At 37.9% G+C, this 15,566-nt stretch overlaps 2 protein-coding genes across 2 annotated transcripts in view; both read right to left on the bottom strand.

The window, feature by feature from the left end:
- The window catches only part of GDF3 (growth differentiation factor 3), a 113,150-nt gene extending 109,084 nt beyond the window's left edge, over positions 1 to 4,066 (bottom strand). The window contains exon 1 of the mRNA XM_006901767.1: positions 4,062 to 4,066. Coding sequence (XP_006901829.1) covers positions 4,062 to 4,066 — 5 coding nt within the window. The remainder of the gene's footprint in view (positions 1 to 4,061) is intronic.
- Positions 4,067 to 4,086: 20 nt separating this feature from the next.
- CLEC4C (C-type lectin domain family 4, member C) overlaps positions 4,087 to 15,566 on the bottom strand; it is a 63,209-nt gene continuing 51,729 nt past the window's right edge. The window contains exons 3-6 of the mRNA XM_006901768.1: positions 15,221 to 15,334; positions 10,266 to 10,411; positions 5,189 to 5,304; positions 4,087 to 4,243 (exon numbers count right to left, since the gene is read on the bottom strand). Coding sequence (XP_006901830.1) covers positions 4,087 to 4,243; positions 5,189 to 5,304; positions 10,266 to 10,411; positions 15,221 to 15,334 — 533 coding nt within the window. The remainder of the gene's footprint in view (positions 4,244 to 5,188; positions 5,305 to 10,265; positions 10,412 to 15,220; positions 15,335 to 15,566) is intronic.

Here is a 15,566-nt window from a genome sequence, read left to right on the forward strand (position 1 = left end):
GTATCCAAATAGGCAACGAGGAGGTAAAATTATCCCTCTATGCTGATGACATGATAGTATACTTAGAAAACCCTAAAGACTCAGCTTTATGCAGAGTTTTAAATGATCCAAGAAGCACTAAAAAAGATGGAAGGAGTATACAGAGTCACTGTACCAGAAAGAATTGCCTGACAGAAGAATTTAATGAAATAACTTATGAGCAAGAGCCTATGGTGATGAAGGAAGAAGTTCAAGTTGCTCTGAAAGAATTGGCAAAAACCAAAGCTCCAGAAGTTTATGGCATGCCAATTGACATATTTCTACAAACAGATGCTGCCCTGGATGTGCTCACGAGGTTGTGCCAAGAAATCTGGAGGACAACCACCTGGCCAACTGACTGACAAGAAATAGATATTTGTTCCCATTTTTTTAAAAAGTGACCCAAAAGAGTGCAGAAATTATCAAACAATATCATTAATATCACATGCAAGCACGATTCTGATGAAAATTATCTAAAAATGACTCAAATAGTGTATCAACAGAGAACTGCCAGAAGTGCAGGCTGGGTTTAGAAGAGGCTGTGGAACTAGGAATATTATAGCTAATGTTAGATGCATCTTGGCAGACAGCAGAAAATACCAGAGGAATGTCTCTCTGTTCTTCACTGACTATGCAAAGGCTTTTGACTGTGTGGACCACAACAAACTGTGGCTGACTCTGAGAAGAATGGTAATCCCAGAACATTTGATTGTGCCTATGCGAAACCTATATTTGGACCAAGAGGCAGTCGTCAGAACAGAGCAAGGAGACACTGCATACCTCAAAACCGGGGAGGGAGTCCATCAGGGATGTGTATTCTGTCTCCATATCTTTTCAATCTATATGCAGAACAGATCATTCTGGACGCTGGACTGTATGAGGAATGTGGCATCAGGATTGGAGGAAGATTCAACAACCTGCATTATGCAGATCACACCACCCTGCTTGCTGAAAACTGAGGAGGACCTGAGGACTTGCTGCAGAAGGTCAAGGATTGTAGCCTTCAATATGGATTGAAGCTCAACAGCAAGAAAACAAAGATTCTCACCACTGAGCCAATTGGCAGCATCATTTTGGATGGTGAAGAGATTGAGATTGTTAACAGTTTTAGTTTGCTAAGGTCCACAGTTCACATTCTTGGTACCAGCAGCCAGGAAATCAGGAGACGAATTACATTGGGAAAGTCAGCTGTCAGGGACCTCTCCAGAGTACTAAAGAGTAACAGTGTCAGGCTGGAGACAAAGGTGCACCTTATCCAGGCAATAGTCTTTGCAATTGTGTGCTATGTGTCAGAGAGCTGGACAATGACTAGGGATGACAGAAAGAGAATTGATGCCTTTGAGCTGTGGTGCTGGAGAAAAGTGTTGATTATACCATGGACTGCTAAGAGAACTGTCTCTGACACACCTACCGCCATTACCCTAGTCATTCTGTCAACCTATCTTATCCAGAGCCATCCTCTCTTACACTGACCCTCCACCTTTCCAGGCATGATGTCCTTCTCCAAGAATTGACCACTCCTCACAACTCAAAGGCACTAATTCTTCCAGATTCTCAATTCCAAAGAACTTTTAAAATATGTGACTAGAGTGAGGTTTATTTTTTAAAAAAATTCCTTAAGAATGTGAATATAGTGTGTAGATAAAGCATAAAACTTCTCCATATAAGGATAAGTTAGAAGAATTATATGAAAACTGCTTTCTGAGAGTCAATTGGTAAATTCTACATCAATGGCTAAGCTCAGGCCTCTGAAAAATAAAAAATAACCCATCTTAATATATAGATAGGGAGCTCTGGTGGCCTAGTGGTGAGAAGCTGCACTACTAACCTCGAGGCATGTTATTTGAATCCACCAGCTGCTCTATGGAAAATAGACTTGCATTCTCCTCACATGTAATTTACTGCCTCTGCAAACCCACGGGTGGTCAGCTATACGTCGGTACTGACTCAAAGTCGCATAACAACAATATATAGGGAGCAGTCAGGAAATCAAAAGATTAATTCCATTGAGAAAATCTTCCTTGGGACCTCTCTAGAGCACTAACGAGCAAGGATGTCAATCTAGAGACTAAGATGTAGCTGGTCCAGGCTATAGTCTTTGAAATTACTTCCTATATATCAGAGAGCTAGACAATGACTAAGGGTAATAAAAGAAGAATCAGTGCCTTTGTGTTGTGGTTCTGGAGAAGAACATTTAATGTCCCACAAACCGCCAAGAGTACAAACAGTTCTGTCCTGGGGTGGGTGAAACCAAATTGCTCCTTAAAGGCAAAGATTTTGAAGCTCAGTCTTATATACTTTGGGCATGTTGCCAGGAGGGACCAGTCCTTGAAGAAGGACATCATGCTTGGAAGGGTAGAGGGACAGCGTGGGAGAAGACCCTGGATAAGATGGATTGACACATCAACTGTGCCTGGATATCTAAAGTTTATCATTCAGATGTCTTTCCCAGCCCATTATTAATTGTTAATTTTGTGCCGAAGTAATTGTTGTATTAAGGAGAAAGGATTAGGATGAGATACAAGCCTACTTCACTAGAGGCTTACATAAGCTCATGAGACCTCAGCAGTAGGCACTTTCTTTTGGGACTCTCTCATCTAGGGCACAGCATATAACTGGTATTGCTCACAGTTGTCATTTAGCTACACAACTGACACTCTACAGGATTCTGGCTTATTACTCACCAGTTACTCCAAAATCAGCCTGCATACCTATGGTCACATGAGTCATTCTACTGACGAGTCCGAGTCTCTGGGAGGCTTTCTAGTGATCATTGGGCCATAGAAGAATTGGGGAACTGAGCCACGGATGCAGCTGTTAAGTTATAAATCATAGTCTTATAGAACTAGTTAAGCATTTGAGACTACGTTGACTTGAGACTTCTTATAAATAGTCTGCTATTAATCTTAACACGAAGAATTTAAAAACACTGTGGCAATGGGAACAAGTGTGCCAGAAACAGTGAGATTGGCCCAGGATAGGACAGAGTTCAGAACTATTGTTCATGGCACATAACAACAGCTGCAGCACTGATATAGAGTTATCTGTAGGAATGTTATTAAAAAGAGGAGTAAAAAATAAACCAGGGACCATTTGGTGTGCCAATTCACAAGCAGAAACTATATGTCTCTGTGATAAAAATGTGCAAGCCTAAGAAAGAAGAGAAAAAGTTCAGATCCCAATTAATAGTTTCAAACTAGACCCTTACCTTCTGAATGGATACTGAATTCTGCTACACAATACATTTGTAGTTAAAATAAGAAATATGACTGAGAGAAATAGCAAATTATTTTATTTGTGATTTAAGTAAAAGTTTACAAAGCAAATTTTTTTCCATTCAAAAATCCATACACATTTTGCATTTATAACATTAGTTATAATTCCTGCAATTGTAACCACACTCTTTCCACATTTCCCCTTTGGTTCTTATTTCCATTAATCTTCCTATCCTACATATCCCTGCCTTCTGGACTTTATCCTTTGGCAAATGCTGTTTTTTTGATCTACTATTGATTGATTATTTTAAGGAGTAAGGGCCTCTAAGGTATTAAATAGAAAATTCTTTTGACAGAGCCTAAATAAAACTAACAGACTATAGAGGTACTATATCAATACTAATATAATTACCCAACTGATTACTGAAGTCCTGATGGCTTGGTGGTGAGAAACGCTGCCAACCCAAAGGTTTTAATTAACCAGTTGTTCCATAGCAGAAAGATGGGCAATCTCATGTGCAATTTACTACCTTTGAAAAACCATTAGACAGTCAGCTAGGAGTCCATTGTGACTCAATGGTAAACAACAATAACCCATTACCAGTCAAGAGAAATTCAGAGCAGAGTCTCTTGCTCCTTCAATGCTCTTGAAAAGGACTCTACAATTATGAGTGAATAAATGAATGAATGCGTGAACTACTTCTAGCATAAGTGAAGTAGGTAACAGTCTACTGTAAAATTCTATGAAAATCTTTTACACAAAATGTACACATAATAAAAAATAGCAAATTAGGTAGATATTTCTTTCATGAAGGATGCCGATCCAACCACATGTTCATGGAGATTGTCTCAATCATAAGTTCTTCATTTTCATTTCACAAATGGACCGTTGAATAACATCACAAAAGGCATCATTCCAACCCCAGCTAGCTGAGTCTTCTTTTGTTCCACGAGAATTTAGGATAACACAGTGCTCATCATTATTATTGGGTTCACCAGAATGCCAAAATCTGAAAGGGAGAAAAAGAATGAGACTATTTCTTCAAATTATGCTTTAAAAAGGGTGAAAGACTGAGGAAGACGGACTTGAGCAGTTTCGAGTCCAAACCAAATATGGCCAACTATTCCTTCCTTCTCATGCTGTCTTCTGTAAAACTCTCAAGTTTAAATAGATTTTCTCCCACTTGAGTTTTTTTATATTTACCTTGGTGCCATGTAACCCTGTTTTCTGCTATCTTAAGCTGTTCAGAACATGTTAAACATCTTCCCCCTAGCTATCAGTGAGGCTCTCAAGTACTTATTCACCCTCTCTTGTTCTTATAGGACAGTCAATCTCACAGGGCTTTCTCATAAGAAGAAGGTATTTCCCCTACGTCCCAAGTATCACTATAGTTTGTTTTTTAGAAACTCCTTTTGAAGTCAGGAGAACTAGTGAAAATCTTTGTATTTGCTAATTATTCCTTGTTTTCTTGGTAAAATTTTTTTCATTTTCCATATTCTGTTTTCCTATTTAAAAATGAAGACTAGACTAATATCCATGTATTCTATGTAGTTACTGGGGGAAATGTATACTAAAGTACTTTAAACTTTATAAGGCACTGCATAAGTACGAGTTGTTGTAAGAGCATCAGAATCTAGCATTCCTGTTTTAAAAAATACTAAATATTATAGCTGAGTATACCATTAATTTATACTTTTCTATTTTGTAAGAGATATAAATATGGCTAAAAATACATATTTTGGTGGTTGTTTTGTTTAATGGCTGGTATCTGGAATACCTTGAAACTTTAGTAAGGTCTTGGGGTGGGGCGAAATTATGCAACAATGAATACATGAAAATCCAACTTTTCTGTAAACTTTCATTAAAATCACAATTTTAAAGAAGGGGGGGGGAACCACAAAAAACTTTAGTAAGGTCTAAGGCCCAGGATTCCTTGATCTAATTCCATACTCACGAGACACTTTTTTTGTATGGTGACTGATCAACCCACTGCCACTGGCGATTGCCCTCTGGGTCTGACAATCCAAAGTAGTAAGCAAATTTCCTATCAAGCTTCTGCATGATGAATTGCTGATGGAACAAAGAAAAGGACTCTTAGTATTTACAGTTATCTAGGTTGTACTAAATTCTTTGTGATCTCAGAGAGACAAGAAGAAAATAAAAGGGATCACATGGTCCCCACTGCCCCGGAGCAAAGGTATTTTCCTGGTTGAACAGGACAGGGTCAAAGATATCACTTGCGAGTATAACGTTCAATCCATAACAGGGGAACAAGTCAGCATAAGATCACAAAATAAATTTTCACTCCCAATTCCTTCCTAACAAAAACAGCCAGCTCTTTGTACATTCTGTTATTTATTCCCATAGCCAAGAAAGTTGATCCAACAGAATGTGGAAATTATGAAAATTAATCCCACATGCAGAAAATCTACTGCTGAAGATAATTAAAAAATGCTTAGAAAAGTACAGAAATGGAAAACTGCCAAAACGTCAAGCTGTATTTAGAAGAGGCGTGGCACCAGGGATATCATTGCTGATGTCAGATGGATCTGGTTGAAAGCAAAGAATATCAGAAGAATGTTTATTTGTGCTTTACTGACTGTGCAAAGGCACCTGGTAATGAGAAGAATGGGAATCCAAGATTTAATTTAATTTAATTGTATTCATGTGAAATCTATACCTAGACCAAGAGACTGTTGTGTGAACACAGCAGGGGAATACTTAATGATTTAAAGTCAGGAAAGATGTGTGTCAAGATTGTATCCTTTCTCCATACCTATTCAATCTGTATACTGGGCAAATGAAGAAGCTGGACTCTATAAGGAAGAATGAGGAATCAGAATTGGAAGAAGATTCATAAAGAACCTTCATTACAGAGATGACAAAACTTAGCTTGCTGTGAGAGGACATGAAGCACTTGGCTGCAGATCAAAGACTGCAGCATTCATTATGAATGCATCTCATCAACAAAAAGCCAAAAATTCTTACCAATGGACCAAGAGGCAACATCATGATAGATGGAGAAAAGATTGAAATGGTCAACAGCTATCTTACTTGGACTCACGATCAATATACTTGGTTCTTGCAGCCAGGAGATCAAGAGATGCACTGCACTGGGAAAATCTGCAGTTAAGAAACTCTCCAAATTACTAAGGAATAATGATACCAATTTGAAGACTGAGGAGTGCCTGACTCAGGCCATGGTCTTTCTGATCACTTGCTATGCATCTTAGAGTTGGACACTGAATAAAGATAGAAGAAAAATTCATGCTTTTGAGCTGTGATGTTGGAGAAGAGTATTGAACATCCCATGAATTTCCAAAAGAATGAACAGATATGTCTTGGAGTGCAGATGCAGGATGCTCCTTAGAGGCAAAGATGATAAAACTTTGTCTCATATACTTTCAACATGTTGTTAAAGAGACTGTTCCTTGGAGAGGAATAGAGCCAATGTCATCAGTGCCTTGACTTTCTTCCTTATTCATAATTAGTTATTGATCCTGTACTACTTTCTGAAATAGGTTGATGTCAACAAATTCTTTTTGGTACAGTCATTCTGTGTATTCCTTCCATATTCTTTTGATGCTTCCTGGATTATTCAGGATTTTACCTGTAGCATCTCTCAGTATTGCAACTAGAGAATTTAATTTTCCCCCCAAGTTCTTTCAGCTTGAAAAATGTGAGCAAGTTCTTCCCTTTGTATTCTCCAACTCCAGCTGTTTTCACATTCTGTAATAATACTTGGCTTTGTCTTCTTGAGCTACCCTTCTAAATCTTCTTTAAACCCTGTAAAAGAGTTTTAGATGAAATTGTTGGAGAAGCTCAATACCAGCAGTCAAAACCAGGCCAGATACCAACTGTGGAACAGAGCATCAGTTATTCAAGTGCAAGTTCAAACTGAGGCTAAAGAAAATTAAAACAAGTCTAAAAGAACCAAAATATGGCCTATAGTCTATTCTACTTGAATTTAAAAATCATCTTAAGAATAGAATTGAGGCATTGAATACCACTGATTGAAGACCAGATGAGTTGTGGGATGATAATAAGGATATCATCCGTGACGAAAGCAAAAGGTCGTTACAAGAACAGAGGAGAAAGTAAAGACCGAAATGGATGTCAGAATAGACTCTAAAAATGGCACTAGAACATAGAAAAGCCAAAACAAAGAGAAGAAATATTGAAATAAAAGAGCTGGACATGAGATTTCAAAAGGCAGCTCAAGAAGAAAAAGAAAAATATTATACATATCTTTGTGCAAAGAAATTGAGTTAGAAAATGGAAAGAGAAAGTGATCAACATTTCTCAAAAGAGCTGAAGAACAAATTCAAGCTTTGAATTGTAATAATGAAGAATTTTATATGTAAAATGTTGAATGATGCAGAAAGCATCAAAACAAGACAGAAGGAACGCAAAACCACTCTACAAAAAATTAAAAATAAATTGTCAACACCAAACCATTTCAGCAAATAGTGTATGATCAAGAATTGATTATAACATTGAAGACATTGGCAAATAAAACAAAACAAAAACCAAAAAAAAAAGAACTGGTGCACACCAAACCATTTCAGCAAATAGTGTATGATCAAGAATTGATTATAACATTGAAGACATTGGCAAATAAAACAAAACAAAAACCAAATAAAACCTAGGAATTGAGGTAATACCAATTGCGATGTTTCAACCAACTGATGCAGCAGTGGACATACTCACTAATCTGTACCAAGAAATTTGGAAAACAGCTACCTGGCCAACTGACAGGAAGAGATCCATATTTGTTCTCCTTCCTCAAAGAGATGATCCAACAAAATATTGAAATCATCAAACAATATAATTAATACCACATGCAATAAAGTATTACTGAAGATTATTTTTTTTAAATGGCTAGAACAGTATATTGACAAGAAACTACCACAAATTCATGCAGCATTTGGAAGAGGCATTGGCACAAAGGATTTCATTGTTGATGTCAGATGGATTGTGGCTTAAAGCAGAAAATATACGAAAGATGTTTATTTGTTTTTATTGACTATGAAATGGCATTTGATGGTGTGGGTAATAACAAATTAACGCTAACATATGGCAGAATGGGAATCTCAGAATACTTAATTGTGCTCAGTGCAAAGCCTATACCTAGACCAAGAAGAGTTAAACAAACAGAACAAGGAAATACTACAGAGTTTAAAATCAGGAATGATGTGTGTCAGAGTTTTATCCTTTCTCCATAGCTATTCAATCTGTACAATGAGCAAATAATTTAAGAAGCTGGACTAAGTGAAGAAGAATGTGGTATTCTTGTCAGTTGGTCGGTCCTTGGAAAAATACATCATGTTGAGATAGGTGAAGAATGAAGGAAAGAGAGGAAGACTCTTAAGAAGATTGATTGATACAGTGACTATAAACAATGGGCTTGAACATATTAGAGATGGTGAAGATAGCAGAGGATAGAGCAAGGTATAGCTATGCTGTTCATAGGATCACTGTGTATTGTATTTGGAAACAAAATAATCAAGTAAAATTTTGTTGTTGTTGTTATGTGCCGTCGAGTCGTTTGCGACTCATAGCGACCCTATGCACAACAGCCCTAAATCCTGCACTATCCTGCGCCAACCGCACTGCCTCTGACACACCCATCCCGATTACCCCAGTCACCGAATCAATCCATCTCATAGAGGGTCTTCCCCTCCTGCGCTGTCCCTCCACCCTCCCAAGCATGATGTCCCTCTCCAAGGACCCATCCCTCCTGGCAACATGTCCAAAGTATGTCAGACGAAGCCCCAGAATCCTTGCCTCCAAGGAGTAGCTTGGTTTAATCCTCTCCAAGATGAATCTGTTTGTTTTCCTGGCAGTGCATGGTGCATTCAGTACTCTTCTCCAGCACCACAGCTCAAAGGCATCAACTCTCCTTTTGTCCTCCCTGGTCATTGTCCAGCTCTCTGATGCATAACAAGCGATTGCAAAGACCATGGCCTGTATCAGGTGCACCTTAGTCTCCAGAGAGACACCGTTGCTCTTGAGTACTTTAGAGAGGTCCCTCAAGCAGACTTTCCCATCACGCTTTTTGATTTCCTGACTGCTGATGTCAAGAGTGTTGACTGTGGAGCCGAGCAAACTGAAGCTGTGAACAATCTCAATCTCTTCGCCATCCATCCTGATGCTGCCAATAGGTCCAGTGGTGAGAATCTTTGTCTTCTTGACATTGAGCCTCAGCCCATACTGAAGGCTGCAGTCCTTGACCCTTCGCAGCAAGTGCATGAGGTCCTCCTCAGTTTCAGCAAGCAGGGTTGTGTCATCTGCATAACACAGATTGTTAATAGATCTTCCACCAATCCTGATGCCACAATTCTCCTCATAGAGCCCAGCCTCTCAGATAATCTGCTCTGCATACATGTTGAAAAGGTATGGAGACAGGATGTATCCCTGGCATACACCCTTCCCAATTTTGAATCATGCAGTGTTACCCTGCTCTATTCTGACTACTGCCTCTTGGTCCAAGTATAGGTTTCACATTAGCACAATTAAATGTTCTGGGATTCCCATTCTTCTCAGAGTCAGCCACAGTTTGTTATGATCCACACAGTCAAATGCCTTTGCATAATCAATGAAACACAGATAGACATTCTTCTGTGTAAAGTAAAATTTTAGAAAGAAAAAAAAACAAAAACTGAAATTAGAACTCAAGCCATTTAGAATCAGTAGCAGAATAGAAACAGTAAAGAAAGGATTAGTGAACTAGAAAACAAGAAAGAGGAAACTACTTAAATAGGGAGAGATGAAAAGTTGAAAAATACTGAGAAGGAGGAAAGAGATGAAGAGATAGAGTGTGGGAAAATGATTTCATTTCCATGGTATTTCTTAAACAGAAAATATAATTTTCCTATGTCTTAAATTCACTATTTTATTTGCTTAGCTTTGCTCTAATATACATTTTATTCAAATTTCAGGGCAATAAAACAAACAAGTAAACAAAAACCCTTCTCCTAAGCCAAGGGAAGAGACAAGGCTCAATAACCCTCTTGTCTGTGAGAAAGTACCTGCTCATCCTTAGTGTTGATCACCATCAAATAAGCCCCTAGTGCAGAGCAGATCTTCTCACTATCTGTCCAATTTTTCAGTTCAGTGGAAATAAAGTAGCAGCTGGACTGAAATGAACTCCAGAGGACTGGGCAACAGAAGCAATCTTACAGAATGAGTACAGAACAAAAACAAGAAAATAAGGGTGAATATTCTTTATATAAAGTTGTATGGCTTACTAACTTTCAATTGGATTTAATTAATAACGCTCAATGATTTTCCAAAGCTGAGCTAATTCATTGGTGTATTCTCTAAACCTTAGATTGTTTCCACTGCCATTAAGCCTATTCCAACTATTGTTGTGTACCATTGACTCAGAACTAACCATAGCTGAGCTTCCAGAAGGTTTTCAGAGGAAGTAAATCACATGAGAGGAAACTGATCATTCTTCTCTCACTATTCGTGATCCTCAGTCATGTTTATCAGGTTGTAAATCTTTTACAACAGGAGATTATTCATCTTTTCCTCACAGAGCAATTGGTGGATTAAAACAACAGATCTTTTGGTTAACAGAGAAACATGAATTGCAGTAGGACACTGGTGCATCCAGAATATTAAAAATGTATTTGGACATATTTTAGGGGGGGGCAACTTCTTGGAAAAACGCAAAATGCTTCCAAAATTGGAAGATAAGTGAAGGAAAGGAAGACTTTTAAGGAAATGGTGAAACACAGTGACTGCAACATTAGGTTGAAGCACAAGCGTGAGTAAGAAGATGGCAAAGGATCTGTCAGGGTTTTATTCTGTTGTTCAAAGTGTAGCTACGAGTTGAAGCTAACTAAAAGGCACCTCACACAACAGATCATTTCTTGTTATGTGCCATCGAGTTAACTGTGACTCACAGCAACCTTATGACCACTGGATCTTAATCTTGCCCTATCCTGTGCCATTCTCACCAACTACAGATCATTTCACTCTAAGTTGAATTTGTCTAGAAATGGAATAAGCTGATGCCTTTGAGTTGTGTTGCTGTGGAAAAAGTATTGACCATACCATGGACTGTCAAAATAACAAACAGGTCTTTTCTGGAGAGAGCGAGACCAGGTTGCTCCTTGAAGGCAAGGACTTTGAAACTAGATCTCACATATTTTGGTCATTTTGTCAGGAAGGGCCAATCCTTAGAGAAGCACTTGGAAGAGTCATTCTTGGCAGGGTCAGTGCAAGAGAGGAAGACCTTGGATGAAATGGATTCACACAGTGACTGTGGCAATGGGATCAGGTGTGTCAGAGATAGTCGAATTAGCTCAGCCTAGAGAAAAGTTCAGATCTGTTATTCATAACCTCACTTTGAGTTGTAGCTGAGCTGCAGGCACAAAACAAGTAATAAAGTACTTAACGATATGTGTCACCAAAGCTATCCTCCAGGCTACCTTATCTTCTATGCCATACTTGATAAATATTTGTTAAGAGTGGAAACTGACCATACCAGATCTTCAGGCTGGTCACATCTAAGTCATAGAGTGGAGGGGGGCTGTGACCAGTCATAAAGACCAACTACAAGATGGTTAGGGATTTGGGTTGGATGTTGGTGGCCTGAAGGCTAAGATCAACCATGTATATAATTTATCAATCAATTATGCCTATATAATGACACTCCAATAATTTTGAACATTGAGGTTAGGATAAACTTCTTCCATTGGCAATACTGTGACCATCATCACACATTAATGTTGGAACATTAACACGTTGTGATTCCATGGAAGAGAATGGAAGCTGAGCATGCACAACCCTTTCCAACTGTCATACGTTGCCCATTGGCTAATTTTTGCTCTAGTCTATTTTATAAATTAGAAATGGAATACTTACAACGTTATAGAATAGTGAAAAATGTGCAATATACTGTATAATGTGGACTAATCTCAAGGACCTTATACTTCAGTCACAGAAGGATAAATATCGTGAGTCCACTATTATAAAAAAGCTGAAGAAAGGTACACACATACAGAAAGAAAAGTTAAGTGGTTACTAGGGACAGGAAAGGAGGCAATTATTACTGTTGTTAAGGGTCATCAAGTAGGGGCTCGATTCATAGCTGATACTCCAGTGGCTTTTTAAAGGTAGTAAATTGCATAGGAGAAGATTGTCCATCTTTCTGCAGCAAAGCAGCTAGTGAATTAGCCTTTGGATTGGCTACCAGAGCTCCCTAAATGTGGGTGCTGTCAAGTTGAGTACAATTCATAGCAACCCTGTGAATAACAGATCTGAACCATGTCCTGTACTGTGCCATCCTCACCCTTCCTGACAGACACACTAGAGGCCATTGTGGTCATCACTGGTCAATTCACCTGGTTGAAGTCTTCCTCTCCTTCATCGACTCCTGCTTTTCCAAGCATCATGTCCTTCTCCAAGGAATAGCTCCTCCTAGCATCATGCTATACGTATGTGAAGTGAAGCTTTATAATTATTGCCTGCAAAAGCACTCTACCTGCACTTTCTCCAAGATATATATATTTTTTCCTTTGGCCATCCATGGTATGTTCAGAAGTTTTCTCCAACACCACAGCTCAAAGGCATCAATTCATTTTATGTCATCCTATTCATTGCCCAGCTTTCAGATGCATAGCAAGTGATCGGGAAGACCGTTGCCTGAGTCAGACACATATTATTCTTCAACTGACATCATTGTTCCTCAATAATTTGGAGAGGTACCTGACTGCTGACCTTCCGAGTGCAATATGACTCCTAATTTCCTGACTGCTGGTACCAAGGGAGTTAATTGTGGATCAAAGTAAAATGAAGTTGCTGACAGTTTCAATCTTTTCTGTACCTATCATGATGTTATCTATTGGTCTAGTGGTAAGAATTTTTCCTTTCTTTACATTGAGATGCAATCCATATTGAAGGCTATATTCTTTGATCTTCTGCAACAAGTGCTTCAAGTCCTCCTCACTTTCAGCAAGCTGTTTTTTCATATGCATAACAAAGTTTATTGATAAGTCTTCCCCCAATCCTGAAAACTCATCTTTCTTCACAGAATCCAGTCTCTTGAAAAATGAAGTGTTTCCTTGCTCTGTTCACACAATAACCTTTTGGTCTAGGCATAGGTTTTGAATGAGCACAATTAAGTGCTCTGGGATTCCCATTTTTGTCAATGTTAACTATAACTTGTTATGATAGACACAGTCAAATGCCTTTACATAGTAAATAAAGCATAAGTAGCCATCTTTCTGGTATTCTTTACTTTCAACCAGGATCCATCTGACATGAGCAATGATCTGGTGCCATGGCAGCCTTTTCTAAAATTTGCTTGAACTTCTAGCAGTTCCCTGTCTATGTACAGTTCTAGTTGCTTTTGAATGATCTTCAGCAGTAATATGGACCTCTTCCAGTCTATTGACCAGATAGCTGTCCTCCAAATTTCTTAACATAGACTGGCGAACACATCCAGAGCTGTTTCTGTAAACTGAAACAAGTCAGTTGGTATCCCATTGATTCCTAGGGCCTTATTTGTTCCAATGCCTTCAGTACAGCTTCAACTTCCTACTTCATTACTATTGACTCCTGCTTTTGTGGCACTTTCTGTAATTTTTTTCAGTGTCAGATAGTTCTTTTTGGTACCCGGACTCTGTGTATTCCCTCCATCTTATTTTGATGCTTCCTGGGTCATTCAGGATATTGCCTATAATATCTTTAAGTATTGCCATTTGTGACTTAAATTTGTTTTTCAGTTCTCTCAGCTTGAAAAATAATAGAGCGAACTCTTCCCTTTTTATTCTCCAATTCTAGATCTCTGCAAATCCTATTATAATACTTTGCTTTGTGTTCTCAAGATGCCCTTTGAAATCTTCTGTTCAGTTCTTTCACTGTAGCATGTTTTCCTTTTGTTTTGGCTTCTTCGATACTCTATTGCAATTTTCAGAGTCTCTTCTGACATCCATTTCGGATTTTTCTTCTTCCTCTGTCTTGGTAATGACCTTTTCTCTCTTCAAGGATCATAGCTTTGATATAATCTCACAATTCATTTGGCCTTCGGTCACTGGTGTTCAATGCTTCAAACTACTTTTAAGATTATTTTTAAATCCAGATGGAATAGATTCAAAATCATATTTTGGTTCTTGTGTAGTTGTTTTAATTTTCTTCAGCCTCAATTTGAACTTGGACACAAGTAATTGATGGTCTGACCCTTAGTCTACCCCTTGTCTAGTTTTGGCTGCTGATATTGGTTCCAGAAACATGGGAGACAAAGTAAAAATCAGTGTATAGAAAATAGACACATATTCAGATGAGCAAAGAGAAAGGTAATATAGACTGAGAGAATGAAAGAATGATCATCACACTATCACTGGAAGAAAGGAAAGGTATAGAGAGGTAAGTAAGAAATAGAATAAAAAAAAGAATTATTCTCATGATTTAGACTTGAGTAATTAGGTAAAAATGAATTCTGGTCATACGGTACATAATCTACTGGACTGCTAATAAAAAATGAAAGTTTGATTTACTTGTTTAAAAGATGAAAGTGCTCCTTGGGAGGAAGGTGAGCCATCTCCTCCCAGAAAGACTTAAAGTCTTAGAAATCTATGGAAGGTCACTATGAGTTCAAACCAAGTCAATAGCAGTAGGTTTTTGGTTTTGGTTTTATAACTGATGTAAAAGGCATCAGATACAGAAGCCTATAGGATGGACATTTATGAGGATAAAATCTAGAACTTTATTTGTTACTTTATTTATCAGATGTCTATTGAAAACATGCAGAAGAAGGATGGGCAATCTCTTGTGCCTCTGAAAACCTACAGGAGGGTCAGCTATGGGTCGGATTCCAACTCAAAAATACACAATAATGACATTTAAAACATGCAAGTAAACAGTTTAAGAAACCAATAGGGTAAACCAACATGAAATTCAAAAGTACTAAAAATAAAGACTATTGAACTAAGAATTTGATTACTAGGAAGATAAATCATTGTTTAATGTATACCTTTAAATCCCTTTTCGTTTTTGATACTGGTCAAACATGAATTATATTGTTGGTGCTCTTGCAATTGAGAAGACCTTTTGTCAATTTTGATATACACAAAATAATTATAAGTCACTAGAAAAAAAGAAGAAGAATTAGTTCTCATTACTTTAGTGCATCTAAACTGCCTTATAGAGTCTTATGTTCTTACACAAAGTCTTCATCTATCTCTTTTTCTCATCCTGCTTTACCACACTAGCTCATTCCAAACCCCCATCTTGGGCTTTTTTTCTGTGAAAGCTCAGCAGATAAAGTGTATTGTAAATGCTGCTTTCTTTTTATTTTATTGAATCATATTTTTTTATTA

This window comes from Elephantulus edwardii, unplaced genomic scaffold, assembly GCF_000299155.1.
Source record: "Elephantulus edwardii isolate Elephantulus edwardi_28Jun2011 unplaced genomic scaffold, EleEdw1.0 scaffold00342, whole genome shotgun sequence".
NCBI classification, from domain to species: domain Eukaryota; kingdom Metazoa; phylum Chordata; class Mammalia; order Macroscelidea; family Macroscelididae; genus Elephantulus; species Elephantulus edwardii.